At 43.7% G+C, this 15,463-nt stretch overlaps 2 protein-coding genes across 2 annotated transcripts in view; both read left to right on the top strand.

Annotated features, from left to right (window-relative positions):
- LOC149255991 (uncharacterized) overlaps positions 1-15,463 on the top strand; it is a 204,439-nt gene that overhangs the window by 56,719 nt on the left and 132,257 nt on the right. The gene's annotated exons all lie outside the window — the stretch shown is intronic.
- LOC149255992 (uncharacterized) lies at positions 698-1,740 on the top strand. Its single transcript, XM_089457353.1, has 2 exons — positions 698-825; positions 950-1,740. The coding sequence occupies exons 1-2, from the start codon at positions 698-700 to the stop codon at positions 1,437-1,439; spliced, it is 618 nt and encodes a 205-aa protein (XP_089313479.1). The 3' UTR covers positions 1,440-1,740.

The following is a 15,463-nucleotide window of genomic DNA, read 5'->3' as shown; positions in this document are numbered from 1 at the left end:
CCTCTTGAATTCTATGTGGGATTTGAAGAGAATGTTTGTTTCAGAGGAGTGGCGTTCTTCGCCAATGAGCCGCAAACCAGAAGGAGAGGCCGTCTGCAGACTTGTTTCATACCAAGAAGACTTCTGGGCGGGAGTGCAGGAGGTGTGCGCTGTCACTGAACCTTTGGTAAAGGTTCTTCGGTTGGTAGATGGTGAGAAGCCCGCAATGGGCTATTTGTATGAAGCCATGGATAGGGCCAAAGAAGCCATTCGGTCCTACTATGATGACAAGGGAGATGATGGGTTCCAGAGACAACTCCTTCTATGGAACGTCATTGATGAGCGATGGAACAACACACTCCATCGTCCCATTCATGCTGCTGGCCTTTTCCTGAACCCTGCATTTTCTTATGCATGTGGGTTTAATTTTGATGTTGAGGTCGTGGAAGGATTATTAACCTGTGTCCAGAAGATGGTGAGAACTCCAGAAGAACGTATGGAGGTCTCTAGACAAATTGAGCAATATAAGTTGTCAGCTGGCACATTTGGCTTTGAGATGGCTATCAATGATAGGACGGTTAAAATCCCAGGTATTTTTTAGTTTGTAGTATGTACTTTGTAACTTTGTTTCAAATTTCATTGTTTCTTCAAATTCCATTTTTTTCTTATGTTTATTTAAAATTTTCTTTGTAATTTTGTTGTAGACGCATGGTGGAAGATGTATGGTGGCAGAGTACCCCTTTTGCAAAATCTTGCCGTGCGCATCCTCAGCCAAACATGCAGCTCCTCGGGATGTGAGCGCAATTGGAGTGTATTTGAAAAAATACACAACAAGAAGCGCAATAGGTTAACACTTCAACATTTAAAATATTGCAAATTTCCAAATAAATTTTTGAATTCATTAAAGTTTTAAACAATATTTTTTTTATAATATTAATTATTAATTTATTATTTCATGAACTTTGTACAGGTTGGAGTCCCATAGACTTAATGACATGGTCTATGTCTACTACAATCTTCGATTGTGGGTGAAACAACTAGAGAAGACACCTGATACGGAAGCCATCTCATTGGATGGGATTGACACCACTGCTGAATGGAGGGTTGAGACCGAGAGGCCTCTCATGGATCCCACTGAGGATTGGTTAGTGCAGGATGAGGGGGAGGAGGAGGGGGAGGAGGAGGAGGAGCAGGAGCAGGAGCAGGAGGAGGAGGAGTTGGAGGAGCAGGAGGAGGAGGTGACACCGCCTACCCGGGCTACCCGGGCTACCACTACCACCAGTAGAGGACGTGGTCTCCGTCCACCTCAGCCTCCTGTAGCTGCTACTACTAGTTCTTCAGCTTCTAGAGCACGTCAGACTCCACTGCCATTTCCACCACCACAGGCACCAGCTTCTACATCTAGAGGGAAAGAGAAAGTTGTGCCATTTTCTCGCAAGAGGGGCAGAGGAAATCAATAGGATTAGACTTTCATTTTATTGTATATGACATTATGACATGATGAGATACATTATCATATTTTTTGTTGATATTTTGAGGCTGAGTTGGACTTGGGACTCAGGACTTACTATTCAGGACATGATTCAATGTTATGTGTGATTTTAGCGCTAGAAATGATATTAAACATCTTATATATTAGTTTTTTTATCATATTTATGTGTCAATGTATTTATTTTATGTTGTAGATGGTTTAGATATTAAAAAAATTGAAAAAAATTGAAAAAAAATGAATATTTTTGTGCCAAACGATTTTTTCCCGCTTTTTTCCGATTTTTTCCCGATTTTAACGATTTTTTCCGCTTTTTTCCCGGCGCCGATTAAATCCCGATCGCGATGTGTGCAACACTGATTAAAATAATTAATATTTTGAATGGGTTCCTAAGTCTAAACTTACGAAAATAAAAATATTAATGTGTATTAATATAAAATTGGGTTAGAAGGTGCTAAATGACATGGATCAAGCCAAATTTAACTTAGCCGTTGATTAGAGATGTAATCTCGGCTGTTGAAGATTCAACAAAAAAAATATAAGAGGAGGCTTGAGGGTCAATTGGAGATACACCAGATCGATCAGTCAGTGCGATTTTCTAAAGCGGGGTTTGCTAAGAGAAATTGAATTAGTGATCAGAGTTGCAGTGAGGGGCAGTGAGTGCATAGCAGAGAGGCAGAGATAGTGCTGGAAGACCAGTGCAGAGGCAGAGAGGCAGACGCATAGCCAACAGGAGGCTTGAGGGTCAATTCGAGATACACCAGATCGATCAGTCAGTGCGATTTTCTAAAGCGGGGTTTGCTAAGAGAAATTGAATTAGTGATCAGAGTTGTAGTGAGGGGCAGTGAGTGCATAGCAGAGAGGCAGAGATAGTGCTGGAAGACCAGTGCAGAGGCAGAGAGGCAGACACATAGCCAACAGGAGCCACGCAGAGGCCAAAGTGACTGCGGAGAGGGCCAGAGGGTCTACTGAGTGACGTAGAGGCTGCAGAAGTGACGCAGAGGGCCAGAAAGGCTGCGCAGTGCATCAGGAGGCTGACGTAGAGGGTTCTAGGCTGACGTAAAGGCTAGGAGGGCTGACGCCAAGCCACAGAGAGACGTTGGAGAGAGTTTTGTGGAGCAGACTTTCAGAATATTTGCTTCCGAAGAGAGGTATTACTGCTAGATAGATTCCTCTGTAGGGTGAGCCAGGTTGACAACCCAGTTGTACAAAAGCAAATCTGCTTAATAATAAAACCCTCAGAACTGATGCACCAGTTTTCCCTAGTTGGGTTTTTCGGGGACGATTGTCCAAAAATAACGGTGTCCCTTGTGTGTTTGTCTATTTCTTTGAGCTAATGATCTGATCCAAAAATGGATCTTGGATAAACCTCTAAGTCTAAAAGACTTCGTGCAAGAGGTAAAAGGTGCCAAATGGCACAAATCCTTTGTAAGTCAGAGGAAAATGAAAATCGCACGCTGCTCCTGGAAATAGTCTCATTGCAGAGATCTCTCCACTCTGAATCCAACGAACTTAAATGGGCAAAAACGGACTTCGGATGAAGTAGTTATTGTAAAATGAAAATTGCCCAATGTCCTTAGAAAAGGAGGCAATTTCATTAAATTTTAAACTATATTGAAAATTTTGATTTTTAGTATAGGCTCACTATACAATCCACAACTGACACATGGTAGGCCGGGATTGGGCCACGTGGCCCTGTTTGATTGGTCAAAGAGGAAATATCACATCGCAACCTTTTAGCGCATCGCAAGCATCCAAAGGGAGGACTTAAGCCAAGGGCATGAAGGTTTAGCGATAAGCGATGAACGCTTTATCGCATCGCACATAACCAAAGGTGATGGACCATGGCCCGTGGTACTGCGAAGGGCCGATGAGCGATATGTGATAAGCGTCGATCAGAGGAGCAGAGCACCAAGCCTTAGACCCATGCGATATGCGATGGTGCGATCGTTGAAATTGGCGGATCGCAATTGGAGCATTACAGGGGAGCGACCATATGTTATATGCGCGATTGCAATATATGGACCCGATGGGGTGTATTAATAGAAACACATATGTTTTGAAGTCCGGAAAGTGCCAATTTCCTTTTGTAATTGCGTGTTTCGTTTTTTAAACGAAATACAAAGGAATTAAGCCTGATGTAATATTACGGACCCGAAAGGGTTTCGAAATGCCTCTGTATAATGTTTCAAATCCGGAAGGAGCCATTTTACGTTAATTTTTGCCGTTACAAAGTATTTTAAAATACAAAGGGAAAACCATGGAGCAGGCCAATTGCGATATGCGATGGCGATCCCCAGGCGGACCCGATGGTGCTATAAAGCGGGATTATGAATGTTTGAAGTCTGAGACATAGTGTTTTGGCGGATTTTCTCTATTAAAATACATTTCACTGTGTTTAACAGAGCGCGGTTGTTTCAGGAGCTGCAGAGGCCCGAGGCACTCTTACGTTATAGAAATGGTGGCCACCTCCCCTTTTGGTGTTAAGCAATGATTGTATAACGCCTGGAAGAGGGATTTGAAGTAGGAGGCCGGGGAGACCGAGAGACGAGAATCCAAAACGAACAGACAGCGCGATTTTGGCTTAAAAGCCATGAATATCAAAGACTGTTGGTTGTTGAATTGTTGACAGTGGCCGGGTTGCTGTTGCTGTTGAAGATTGTTGTTGGGGTTTTGCTGTGAAGCAGAAGCCAAAGAGGCAGTGCGATTTGGCTTAAAGCCACAGAACGACAGATAATAGGGGCGGCTGAGTTATTTGATGGTGGCCGAGTTCTTGTTTGTTGCTGAAGCCGAGCACAAACAGGCAGCGCTGAGACAGCAGCATAGAAGCAAAAGAGCAACCTACGGGGTCACTTGGAAGCCAAGTGAAAAGCCAAGAGGACTGTTTTCTGATAGAAGGTCGAAAGAAGCTAGAGCTGAAGAGCCAAGAGCCAAAGAGTCAGAGCCAAGAGCCAAAGAGCCAGAGTCAGAGCGAAGAGCCAGAACCAAGAGCCAGAGAGCCAAGAGCCAGAGCTTCAAGAGCCAACGGATAAAATGGTGTTTGAACCCACTGTTTATGTGTAGAACAACCAGAGTTGAGCCAAAGAGCTTGTAAAAAGACTTATACCATAATCCTAGAGAGCCTAGTTGAATTAACTAGAGCTCACAGAGACGTAGCCCAAAAGTTGTGGGTGAACTCCAAATTAATATTGATGTTTATATGTTTGCTTTTTTGTTGCATTATCTCTGTTGCATTATTTACTGTTATATGCATTTATATATCAGTTTTAGCACATTAATTTACAACACATAATCAGTTTAAAACAAATACAAGCATACACCCATATTTTCAAGCATTTCTTAATTCCGCATTGGTTAATCAAATAGACTTGGGAGAATTCAAGCTTTGGAAGTGGGAGAGGTTCTTGTAAGCTAGACAAGAAGCCTAAGAGCCCCATTTTCATATCATGATCTGTGCATGGTTGAGACTGCATTATTTTTATCTCAGTATTTATATGGTTAAATAACTTGTTCAGTAATTAAACAAGTAGGAGAAATAAACCAGATAGTACAGGGAAATTTCTAATGGGTTAGACTTAGAAATTTCAATATGGTATTAGAGCGTTGCAGATCACAGGGGACCTGAAGGCACCAGCTGAATCAGAGAATTTGCAGCAGAAACAACTATCCTGAGTGACAAAAGTTGTTCCCAAGCAGAAGGCAGCGGAGAAGGGGTGACGCAGAGGGCCTGCGTCATTAGATTGAGCCAGAGAATGGGCCAACGCAGAAGCAGTGAGAGGCAGAAGAGGCTCACGAAGAGCTACATCATCCTGCTCAGCCAAGTGGGAGTGACGTAGTTGGCTAGTGGAGCGATTCAACCACTGCCGGGATTGCATAGAGCCTAGAGGCTCAGTTCTTCAGTTGCTGGGGCATAGGAAGCTGTGGGCAGGTTGTGGAGTGTGAAGTTGGTGGGGTGCTGTTGCTGTTGAGGCAGAACAATACCTAACGGGATAGAACCAAGGTAGAAGGGAGTCGCTACCTAGGCAGATTTCTAGCCAAGAAATCCAGATCAGGGTTGCAGGAGCAAAGGGGATCAGAGAGGTGCGATTGAAATTTTGTAGGAGGGTTTCCAGGAGGGAAATCGAGACTTAGAGGGAGTTTAGAAGAGAACTTCCAAGAGGGAAGTAGAGACTCAAAGGGAGTCGAAGAGAGAACTTCAAGGAGGGAAGTAGAGATTCGGAGGAGTCGAAAAGAAGAGCAGAGATGGCCATGAACGAACTGAGGGATCAAGACACGCTGGATGGTGTGTCCACCTTTGTCATCTAGAAGGCTAGGATCCTGTCTGTTCTAGATAGACATTGCATCAAGGCCTTTGCCTTGAGAACTGTGGCTATCCTAGTCCACCCAAGTGAAAACGAAAAGTATGAGGATGCGATGGCCAAGGCAAAGTGCGTAATCTGTGATGGGGTCAAGGATCATGTAGTTCAACATATTGCCGAGAGGAATACGACAAAGGAGATGTGGGACACCTTGACGACATTGTATTAGGGTACTTCAATGTAGAAGAAGATGCTACTGGAGAATCAAATGCGGTCGTATCGGATCCAGAAGGGGGAGCAGATAGATCACTTCCTCAACAGGTTGCAGGAGATTTGGGGCCAATTGACTTCCATAAGGGCCACGCCGGATCAAGAATTAATGGCAAGGACCGCCTTGAACACAGTCTACGAGGAGTGGGAGACATTCGTCCAAAGCACTTTGGGCAGGGCGAATCTTCCAGATTGGGAAGAATTGTGGGTAGTTCTTTGCCATGAAGAGATTAGATGACTGACCAAGGCGGGAAGTAGCAACACAGGAGCCCGGGTCATGAAAGAGGAGGAAGAGGATGCAACTCTGGAATCTGTGGGGCAGCAAGGGAAGAGGAAGAAAAAGGACCTCTCCAAGATAAAGTGCTTCAACTGTGGGGACCTGGGCCATTATGCAACCTAATGTCCTAGGAAGAAGAATAAGGGAGAGGCGTCTGACTCCAAGGCAATGCTAGCTAAGGCGGAGAAGGAGGTAGAGGATGATGACGATTGTGCCATGAGTGCTCATGTACCTCTAGAGAAGAGGTGGGGTGACAATGAGCTATAGTCAGGAGGACTACAGGAGACGAGGGGTAGGATCCTTGAGGTACCCAAACTCTTGGATCATATCCGGCTACAGGAGCCCCAAAGTGACAGTAGCATGATGGCGGATGTCGGTAGAAGCGGATGCGGATGTAGCGACAGAGAGTGCTAAAGTGCAGTAGTCCCTGACAGCGGAGAGGGTTGTAGCAGTGCGAGAGGCACAAAGGAGGATGTTGCAGTGAAGGGAGGCACAAAGGGGTTGTAGTGGTGTGAGAGGCACACGGTTGTTGCAGCAACGCAGAGGGAGCACAGGATAGCAGCAAAGAGAGAGTTTCAACATCAGGAGGGTTTCTAGCTTGACAAGGATGTTAGTAGTTGGGTAGATCAGTTACCATCGTCTCAGTATCTGAGTTGCAATGCAATAGTAGTAGTGGTAGTGCTATGGGCAGCACGATGCAACATGATGAGAGAGGGTTGCAGTGCAGATGCAGTGTTGGGAGGAAGGACCAGTAGCAACACGTATGCAGAGGGAGTTGCCGTACAGATGTAGCAGTGGCAGTGGTAGAGCCATGGGTAGAAGTACAAGATGCAACAATGCAGAGGATGTTGGGCAGGAAGGCCAAACATCAGCACAGGTACTGGTGCCGGATGATCAGGGTGATGTTCAGTGGTGGAGCATTACTAGAGCACATTCCTCGCTAAGAGGGAGTGTTGATTTGGGGTAGCATCAAATGTGCTCTAGCCATGAAAATTGGCGGAGAGGCTAAAGCACATGAGATCTCCAAGACCCAGAAATAGTTTGGGGAAATTCTGCCCGGTGAAGGAGATATAAAATAATTAATATTTTTAATGGGTTTCTATGTGTAAACTTAGGAAAATAAAAATATTAATGGGTATTAATATAAAACTGGGTTAGAAGGTTCTAAATGACATGGATCAAGCCAAATCTAATCTTAGCTTTTGATTAGAGATGTAATCTCAACCCTTGAAGACTCAATAGAAAAAGTATAAGAGGAGGCTTGAGGGTCAGTTTGAGATACACCAGATTGATCAGTCAGTTTGATTTTCTAGAGCGGAGTTTGCTAAGAGAAATTGAACCAATGATCAGAGTTGCAGCGAGGGGCAGTGAGTGCATAGTAGAGAGGCAGAGAGTATCGGAAGACCAACGTAGACGCAGAGAGGCAGACGCAGAGCTAGTAGGAGCCATGTAGAGGCCAGAGTGACTGCGGAGAGGGCCAACATGAGTGTGACACAGAGGCTGCGAAAGTGACACAGAGGGCCAGGTAGTTTGCGCAGTGCATTAGGAGTCTGACGCAGAGGGTTCTAGTTTGACACAAAGGCTAGGAGGGCTAATGCTAAGCCTCAGAGAGATGCTGGAGAGAGTTTCGTGGAGCAAACTTTTAGAATATTTGCTTCCGAAGAGATGTATTACTGCCAGATAGATTTCTCTGTAGGGTGAGCCAGTTTGGCACTCAGCTGTACTCAAGAAAATCTGCTTAGTAATAAAATCCTCAGAACTGCTGCACCGGTTTTCCCAAGTTGGGTTCTTCCGGGGACGGTTGTCCAAAAATAACGGTGTCCCTTTTGTGTTTGTCTATTTTTTTTGGTTGATGATCTGTAGATGGTTGAGACTGCATTGTGTTTATCTCAGTGTTTATATGGTTAAATAACTTGTTCAGTAATTAAACAAGTAGGAGAAATAAACTAGATAGTGCAGGAAAATTTCTGACGGGTTAGACTTAGAAATTTCAATGCCAAGGACAAATCTGTTGTCACCTCGAAATGGCTCTACAAGATCAAGCATGGAGCTAATGGAAGTGTTGAAAAGTTCAAGGCTAGATTCGTTGTTCGAGGCTTCTCTCAAAATGAAGTTGTAGATTATGATGAGATATTTGCACCGGTTGCCCGCTACACTACCATCCGTTCAATCATTGCCCTTGTTGCCTTGCAAGGATGGAGTCTACACCAGATGGAGGTCAAGGCTGCCTTCATGCATGGTTTACTTAAGGTGGAAGTCTATGTAGAACAACCTGAGTGGTTCGAAGTTCAAGATCATCAGACACACGTATGCAGGTTGAAGAAATCCCTCTATGGGTTGAAGCATGCACCCCAGGCTTGGTATGAGAGTATCGACAACTATTTGATGAAGCTGGGATTTATAAGCAGTGAAGCTGATCCGAACCTTTACTTTAAGGTTGAGAATGATAGACCTCTCATCTTGGTACTATATGTGGACGATCTCTTTCTAATAGGTGCAGACCCTCTTATTCATCAATGTAAGAGGGAGTTAGCTTCCGAATCCGAGATGAAGGACTTAGGATTGATGCATTACTTCCTAGGGTTGGAGCTCTGGCAAAAGTCAAGTGAGATTTTCCTTTCACAAGGAAAATATATTCTGAAGATACTTGAAAGATTTGGGATGGTGGACTGCAAGTCCGTGACTACTCCGATGGAACTTAACTTCAAGAAGTTATGTGGAAGTGTTGCTGGGCCCGATTTGGGAAATCCTTTTAAGTATCGTCAACTCGTGGAGGCCCTGATGTTCCTGGTGAATTCCCGTCCGGACATATGTTTTGCAGTGAATACATTGAGTCAGTTTATGGGGGATTGTTGCCAAGAATCTTTTGAGATATCGTCGGGGCACAATCACTTATGGACTGAGATACATTGCCGGGAATGTGAGGTTCCATGGTTACTTTGATACAGATTGGGCTGGCAATGTGGTGGATCGTAAGAGCACTTCGGGATGTTGCTTCTCTCTAGGTTCTTCTTCGATATCATGGATGAGCAAGAAGCAAAAGTTGGTTGCCTTGAGCACTGCTGAGGCCGAATACATCGTTGCTAGTTTGGCCTCCTGTGAAGCTGTCTGGTTGAGGAAGCTCTATAGTGAGTTGTTTGGACATGTGCTAGATACCACTGTGATCTTCTGCGACAACAAGAGTGGTTTTCGTCTTTTTGAGAATCTCGTGTTTCATGACCGCTCCAATCATATTGATATCGGGTGCCACTTTATCTGGGATATGGTACAACGAGGAGCAATAAGGCTCCAACACATTGGGATTGATGATCAGGTTGCCGATATTCTTACGAAGCCCCTGGGGAAGGTCAAATTCTTAACCATTCGTGAACAACTTGGAGTCGTGGAGAGACCCTCTTATGAGGGTCTCGTATGAGATGGATGTTGAGCTCTGGGGGGCTTGGGGTACTTCTTGGATCGATGAGAGACCATAGGGTGAGTGGTTCACCTTCCCCTAATGGTGCACGATGTACAGGGTGAGTGGTTGTGATACCCCACGGTGACATATGCATAGGTTGAGTGGTTCACCTTCTCCTATGGCATATGAGCAGGATGAGTGGTTCACCTTCTCCTGTCGGCGCATCCTACCCATGTAGTCCGGGACTCATGGGAAGTACCTCTCATCTGGCCAATGTGTAGGGAAATGAGGATAGGGACCACAATACTACCGATGGATGCATCGTGTTACTATCGTACTCCCTATGCTAGGATGCTGATATTGATTTTAGATCCATGAAAACTGACTTCGGGTCGGTTAAGAGTGGTATGCCACACTCTCTATTATTGGAGACTGACTTTGGGTTAGTGGAGAATGGTTTGATACATTCTCGATCATTCCTTCTTTCTACATAGTTCAGTAGAGTAGAGTAAAGACACTAATGGTACATATTGTCAGACAGTTTTGCAGGTGAAGTTCTCCCTAGTTGAGAGGGAGTGTTAAATTTGGCAACTAGGGCCAAACTTCACCTTGGACAACTCATATGAGGCAACTAGTATTTTTATTGGATTCCTCTCTCCAAGAGGTGTAGGATTGATCTAAAGATCATCCCATTCTGACACGTACAAATGGAGTTACGAATTTATTTTGATAATGGACAAATTGTCAAGGTCAACCAACCATCAAATTAGCACCCTCCAACCCTCAACGTTGCATATAAATACAAGGAGCCTCCTCCTCATTTTGGCATCTCACATTCATTCTTCTCTCTCCCTCATTGTTTGGGTACGGATCTTCTAAGGCTTCTCTCTCTCCACATGTGCGAAGAAGCGACTGTTCTTTTGCTGTCCCCGCGTTGACCAACGTTGACCATCTTTGAATGCGGTTTTGTGTGGCGTATCTCTGTTTGGGCAGGTTGTAGTTCTGGGCAGGAAATCTGAGGTTGTTTGACCTTTGTTTGACTAGCATTGACTGTGCTAGGCTTGCTGTTGCATTGTCTTTCGTTGACCAGGTTTGATTGGATATTTCAGACTTTTTTTGGGTTGATTTGACTTGCTATTGAAGGTCAAGTTGACCAAGTTTGACTGAGCTGTTTTGGAGGTCAAAATCTACCCCATTTACGCCTGTTGACTTTCTAGTTAGGGCTTTCTGTTTCTGCTGTTTGATTGATCAGGTTTCACTGTGATTGGGCAAGTAAATATTATATATTGTACTCTCTCTCTGTGTAGAACTTTTGAAGAATTATAAGAAGAATTGATCAAGGGTTTCCCCACATTGGGGTTTGTCCTTGACTGGTGCCATATCTTGTGTCCTCTTGTCTTGGCTTGTCTTCTACTGTTATTTTTTATGTTCTATCTGCATTTTACTATCAATGTGATGTGATTCCTAATCTAAATATTGATATTGGGTTAATAAGAAAATTGAAGTAAAATTGCTCTTAAGCATAGAACATACCATTGTTATCTAAAATTAACATTTTTTCAAGGAAAGAGTCCATTGGTTGTTATGTTCCAGATGCCATTTCCTGTGCTGCTGCTTCATCCCTTATTTCCTTATTGGCCTTTCTTCCTTGTCTTTTGTGGAGGTCTGAAGAGAGGAGAGAATCTCAAGACTGGTTTCTTGTGAGGATTCTTTCAAAGGAAGGAGGGGGGTGCTGAGAGGGAGGGTGGGGAAGAGGAGAGTGAAAAGAGAGGAAGGGAGGAGGGGCCAGGGGGGGGGGGGATGAAGTAGGATTAGCAACGAGAGGTTCAGGAGAAGCAAGAGGAGGATCGAGGGAGGAGTCGAGAGGTTCAAAGGGATTGGGGTCAAGGAGGCGATTAGATGGGAGGGCTTGCAAAATAGGTGAATGGGTTAGGGGAGCACTTGAGGGGAGAGGGGCTGACGAGGAGGGGGCTAGAGGGGCAAAGGTTTTATTTGCAATCCTTTTTTTTTTTATCTGGTTCCCATTTTATTCAATGAGCTTCTACTACTTCAGGTTTCTTTTTTTTTGGATATCTATTAGTGAAATGACCATACTTGTGACATACCCTGCATTTCAATGTGGTTTGCTCGCAGTCCAGTTTCTGAATGTGCATCCAACTACCCACCTTGATCTTTACTGCTTCTAGGAGTCCTTTGCCTAGGTCGAATTCGACGCAGATCCTTGCGCAAGCATGCATATTCTCCTTTGGTTCGCTTCTATCTATGTATTTTCCCACTGCATTCCCTATTGCTTTTACCGACTCATCTCCCAAGTAATGAAGGGGGAGGTGAGGAAGACGGACCTAGACTGGAACAACGCTTGGGACATCCAGCTCAGGGTCAAAGTCTGCCGTTCACCTGTTTAGATATAGACCCTTTATATCCATGAAATAAGGCCCATTCCTGAATATTAGATCCCTGTCCTCTTTAGTTTCAAAGTGGAAGGTGAAAAATCCTCTACCACATAATTGAATGGAGATTTTCCCATGGGTTGAATGAGACTAGTTCCTTTCCACCCATTGTTGCACAGTTTTTGGAGAGGGCCAAAGGCCAATAAACTGACCCACCAAGCCTCTTTCCGATAATGAGAGAGCAGCTGGACGGGGCAAGGTAAGAGGTAGGACGATTTTGGGGATATCTTCAAGCTTTTTTGTGAATTTAGAGACAACATGTTTGGCTCGAGGAGGTCCTAAAGAAGATATGAGACTAGCGAATGCTGAAGTAGACCTCCTAAAGAAGATATGAGACTAGCGAAGGCTGAAGCAGACTCCTCTGGAGGGAGCTGAGACGAAAGATGTGGTTCAGGAACCCTTGTCGGAGTAGACTATGGAGGCGGGGCGGGAGGCGAAGGCTGCAAGGAGCGAAGCAGAGGGCGGCTCAGGCAGTAGAGCACGATAACATCAACATCTAAGCATAAAATAACTAAAACAAATCAGAAAAATGTGCTTGAGGAATCTTAAATTGTACAAGAAGTATCATTGCATGATAAGTTGAGTTGTGTTCTGGACTCCAGTTATGAAGAGTCAACTGGGTACAATTTCCTTTATTACAGTATGTTCAGTGTTGTTATTCAGCGTGCTTCTTTTCAACAGTATGTGGGTTATAGCAACAAACATGGATTTAGGTATGGATGGAAAATGGAACAGTGTGCTTTGCAATTTTTATGTTGTACTGATGATTGTGTGGATGAGTAACATGTACAGATTCAGAACAGGTTGGCCCAAAGATACTGGGCAGGTGGAGAGACATTGTCCTCACCTTCAAACAGTATAGACAACCTTTTGGTGGTCCAAAAGGTCTTAGTGGGGAGGAATGATCCAAAATGATCAAAGGAGTGATCTGGAGGATCCAAAATATGCTCAGTGTTCCGAAAAATGCTCAAAAATCAAATTTGTCAGATGCTTTTGACACTAGATTCATTGCGTATATTTCGTCATTCTGAATCCAACACAACTTGAATGGGTGAAATTTGAAGTTGTATGAAGAAGTTATGCAAAGTGAAAGTTCAGGTCCAAGCAGGGTAAAAGGTCAATCGGTCAAAGTCAAAGGCAACGCTCAGGGTTCTGGCAGTCAACGGTCAATTCATGATTTTGGCAGTGAGGGTTCCAGGCTCATGGTTTCGGCTGACACGTGGCACTTCTAAATCTTGAAGGCAACGCTCAGGGTTCTGGCAGTTAACGGTCAATTCATGATTCTGGCAGTCAGGGTTCCAGGCTCATGGTTTTGGTTGACACGTGGCACTTCTAAAGCTCGACAAGTGGCAGCTTGTGATTTGGGCATATGGTACAACGACAAAGCGACACCTGGCCCTATCAGAGGGCGACACGTGGCCTTCATGGGTTGGTCAAAAGTTTGTTAAGCGGATCGAATGGGATTCGATCCCGTGACCTTTGCTGTACTAATCCGATGCCTTACTGTTGGGCTACGATTGTGGTTTGATTAATTTACTTTGTTGGCTATATTTGAAGTGGTTATCATATCCATTTGGCATTAAAAAAGGCGGAGCCCGCTATTGTTGGTGGCTCCGCCATAGTCACCGACGCTCCAAAACCATCATAACCTCCTCCAACGAATTCGAAGGTCAACTCACATAATAAGGTTGGTTTTCAATTAAGTGGATACATGGGTGGTTATAACAAATATATTGTTATTCACCATATATTATGGTGTAAAACATTTAATTAAAATATGGTGAAGATGGAACCATGATACGTGGAGGGATAAAGTTTTGATAAGGGTGGAGGTTTGTTATATAATAAATGAGATATGGATAAGGTAATAATAAATATATGATGCAGTGGAGGGATAAGGTTATGTGGGTTGTTATAATGGTGCTAAACATTAAAATATTTTTATTGTTATGTAATAAATATCGTATCACATCACCGTGGCGGGGAGGTTGGGATTTGACCCCTCTACCTATCACATTTTATTATAAAAGTTTTCCATTACGCCATAGGAGGGAGGGGTGAAATATAGTGCAACAAGGGGAATTTATGCAAGTGACAGACGATCGGGACAACAAAATTTTGGAGAGACATTTCGGGCAAACCAGGAAGCCTTTTTCAAATCTGAAAGTTGCTGCAGGATCCGGAGACAAAGCAGAATACAATAGAGCTGGTTTAGATTGTAGCTGAAGTATTTTTATATGTAGTTTTGATGATTTATGAAATTTTTAATAAAAAGGTCTCCCCATTAAAGACCGGGCCCGAGAGGTAGGCTTGAAGATAACCGAACTTTGTTATCAACGCGTTGCTGTCATTTTATCTTGTGTACTTCATTATTGATGTTTATTTTGTTACAATTTTCCTTTGAAGTTTCCTATGACAGTTAATCTGAGCTCTTTTTAATGGTGGTTTTTAATTACATGCATATACTTTTAAAAATTTAATAAACCAGTATCAATTAGATCATGTTTATTGTTGATTTGACATCAATGACAAGTGTTTCAGTCAGAGTCAAACCCAGTCAAACCCCAGGGTTGACATCAATGACAACACCATCCAACACTAAGTGTTTAGGCATACAAAAGTCGCTCACAAGATATCCTTAGGATACTTATAACTTAGGAAAAGCGCATAAGTATTATGTTGGCTCATTGAGCTAAAGTAAACTTATGAAAAGTAAAGTAATTTACTTTAGTGATTTTGTTTTATTCTCATCCATTGATCTCAAGCGAGACGAGATCTAAGCTCAACCATAAATCACTTTGGAGATTAGGATTAGGGGTTTAACTCAATGTTAAGTTATAAATGCAACGATAGGGAGAGGGAGAGCACACACACCATACAATGGCAGTAGCCTTAGGAGGAGGAGTGTGATACTCTAGGGTGTTGGTTCCGAGGAAGTACAGGAGGGAGCCTGAAGATCCAGATCTACCGAGGAGATCAAGCACCGATCTAGTGCATGTTATCACTTAATTTAGTAGGGGAGCTAGGAGGGGTTCCAAAAGGACTACTACTAGATCAAGGGGCAACAATGGGACAAGGACCCACTGTCAGCGTAGTCAATAACCCCTGTTCTTTACGGACTTTCACCTATGGGTGGAGTCCTGGTATAGGGAAATAACTAGGATGATGAGGTCAATAATGATGCACAATGTGATTTCCAATGCCCATTCAATGGAGAGGCTTAGATAATAGGTTGCTTGTTTTAGAAGCAAAAGAGGGGCTCTCCAAGAAAGGCTTGAGGGAAGGATGATCTCGGGTTTAGGA

Source organism: Pinus tabuliformis, chromosome 7 (assembly GCF_031772625.1).
Source record: "Pinus tabuliformis cultivar Carrire ecotype Pingquan chromosome 7, CPIR1, whole genome shotgun sequence".
Classification (NCBI taxonomy): Eukaryota; Viridiplantae; Streptophyta; class Pinopsida; order Pinales; family Pinaceae; genus Pinus; species Pinus tabuliformis.
This window is presented reverse-complemented; position numbering and strand designations above follow the sequence as displayed.

What these genes read in the sequence shown, in the direction of transcription:
- LOC149255992 (XM_089457353.1), top strand. Translation starts at nt 698, where the DNA reads ATGTATGGTGGCAGAGTACCCCTTTTGCAAAATCTTGCCGTGCGCATC. An exon ending in CACAACAAGAAGCGCAATAG is followed by an intron (nt 826 to 949) that starts GTTAACACTTCA and finishes AACTTTGTACAG; the next exon opens with GTTGGAGTCCCATAGACTTA.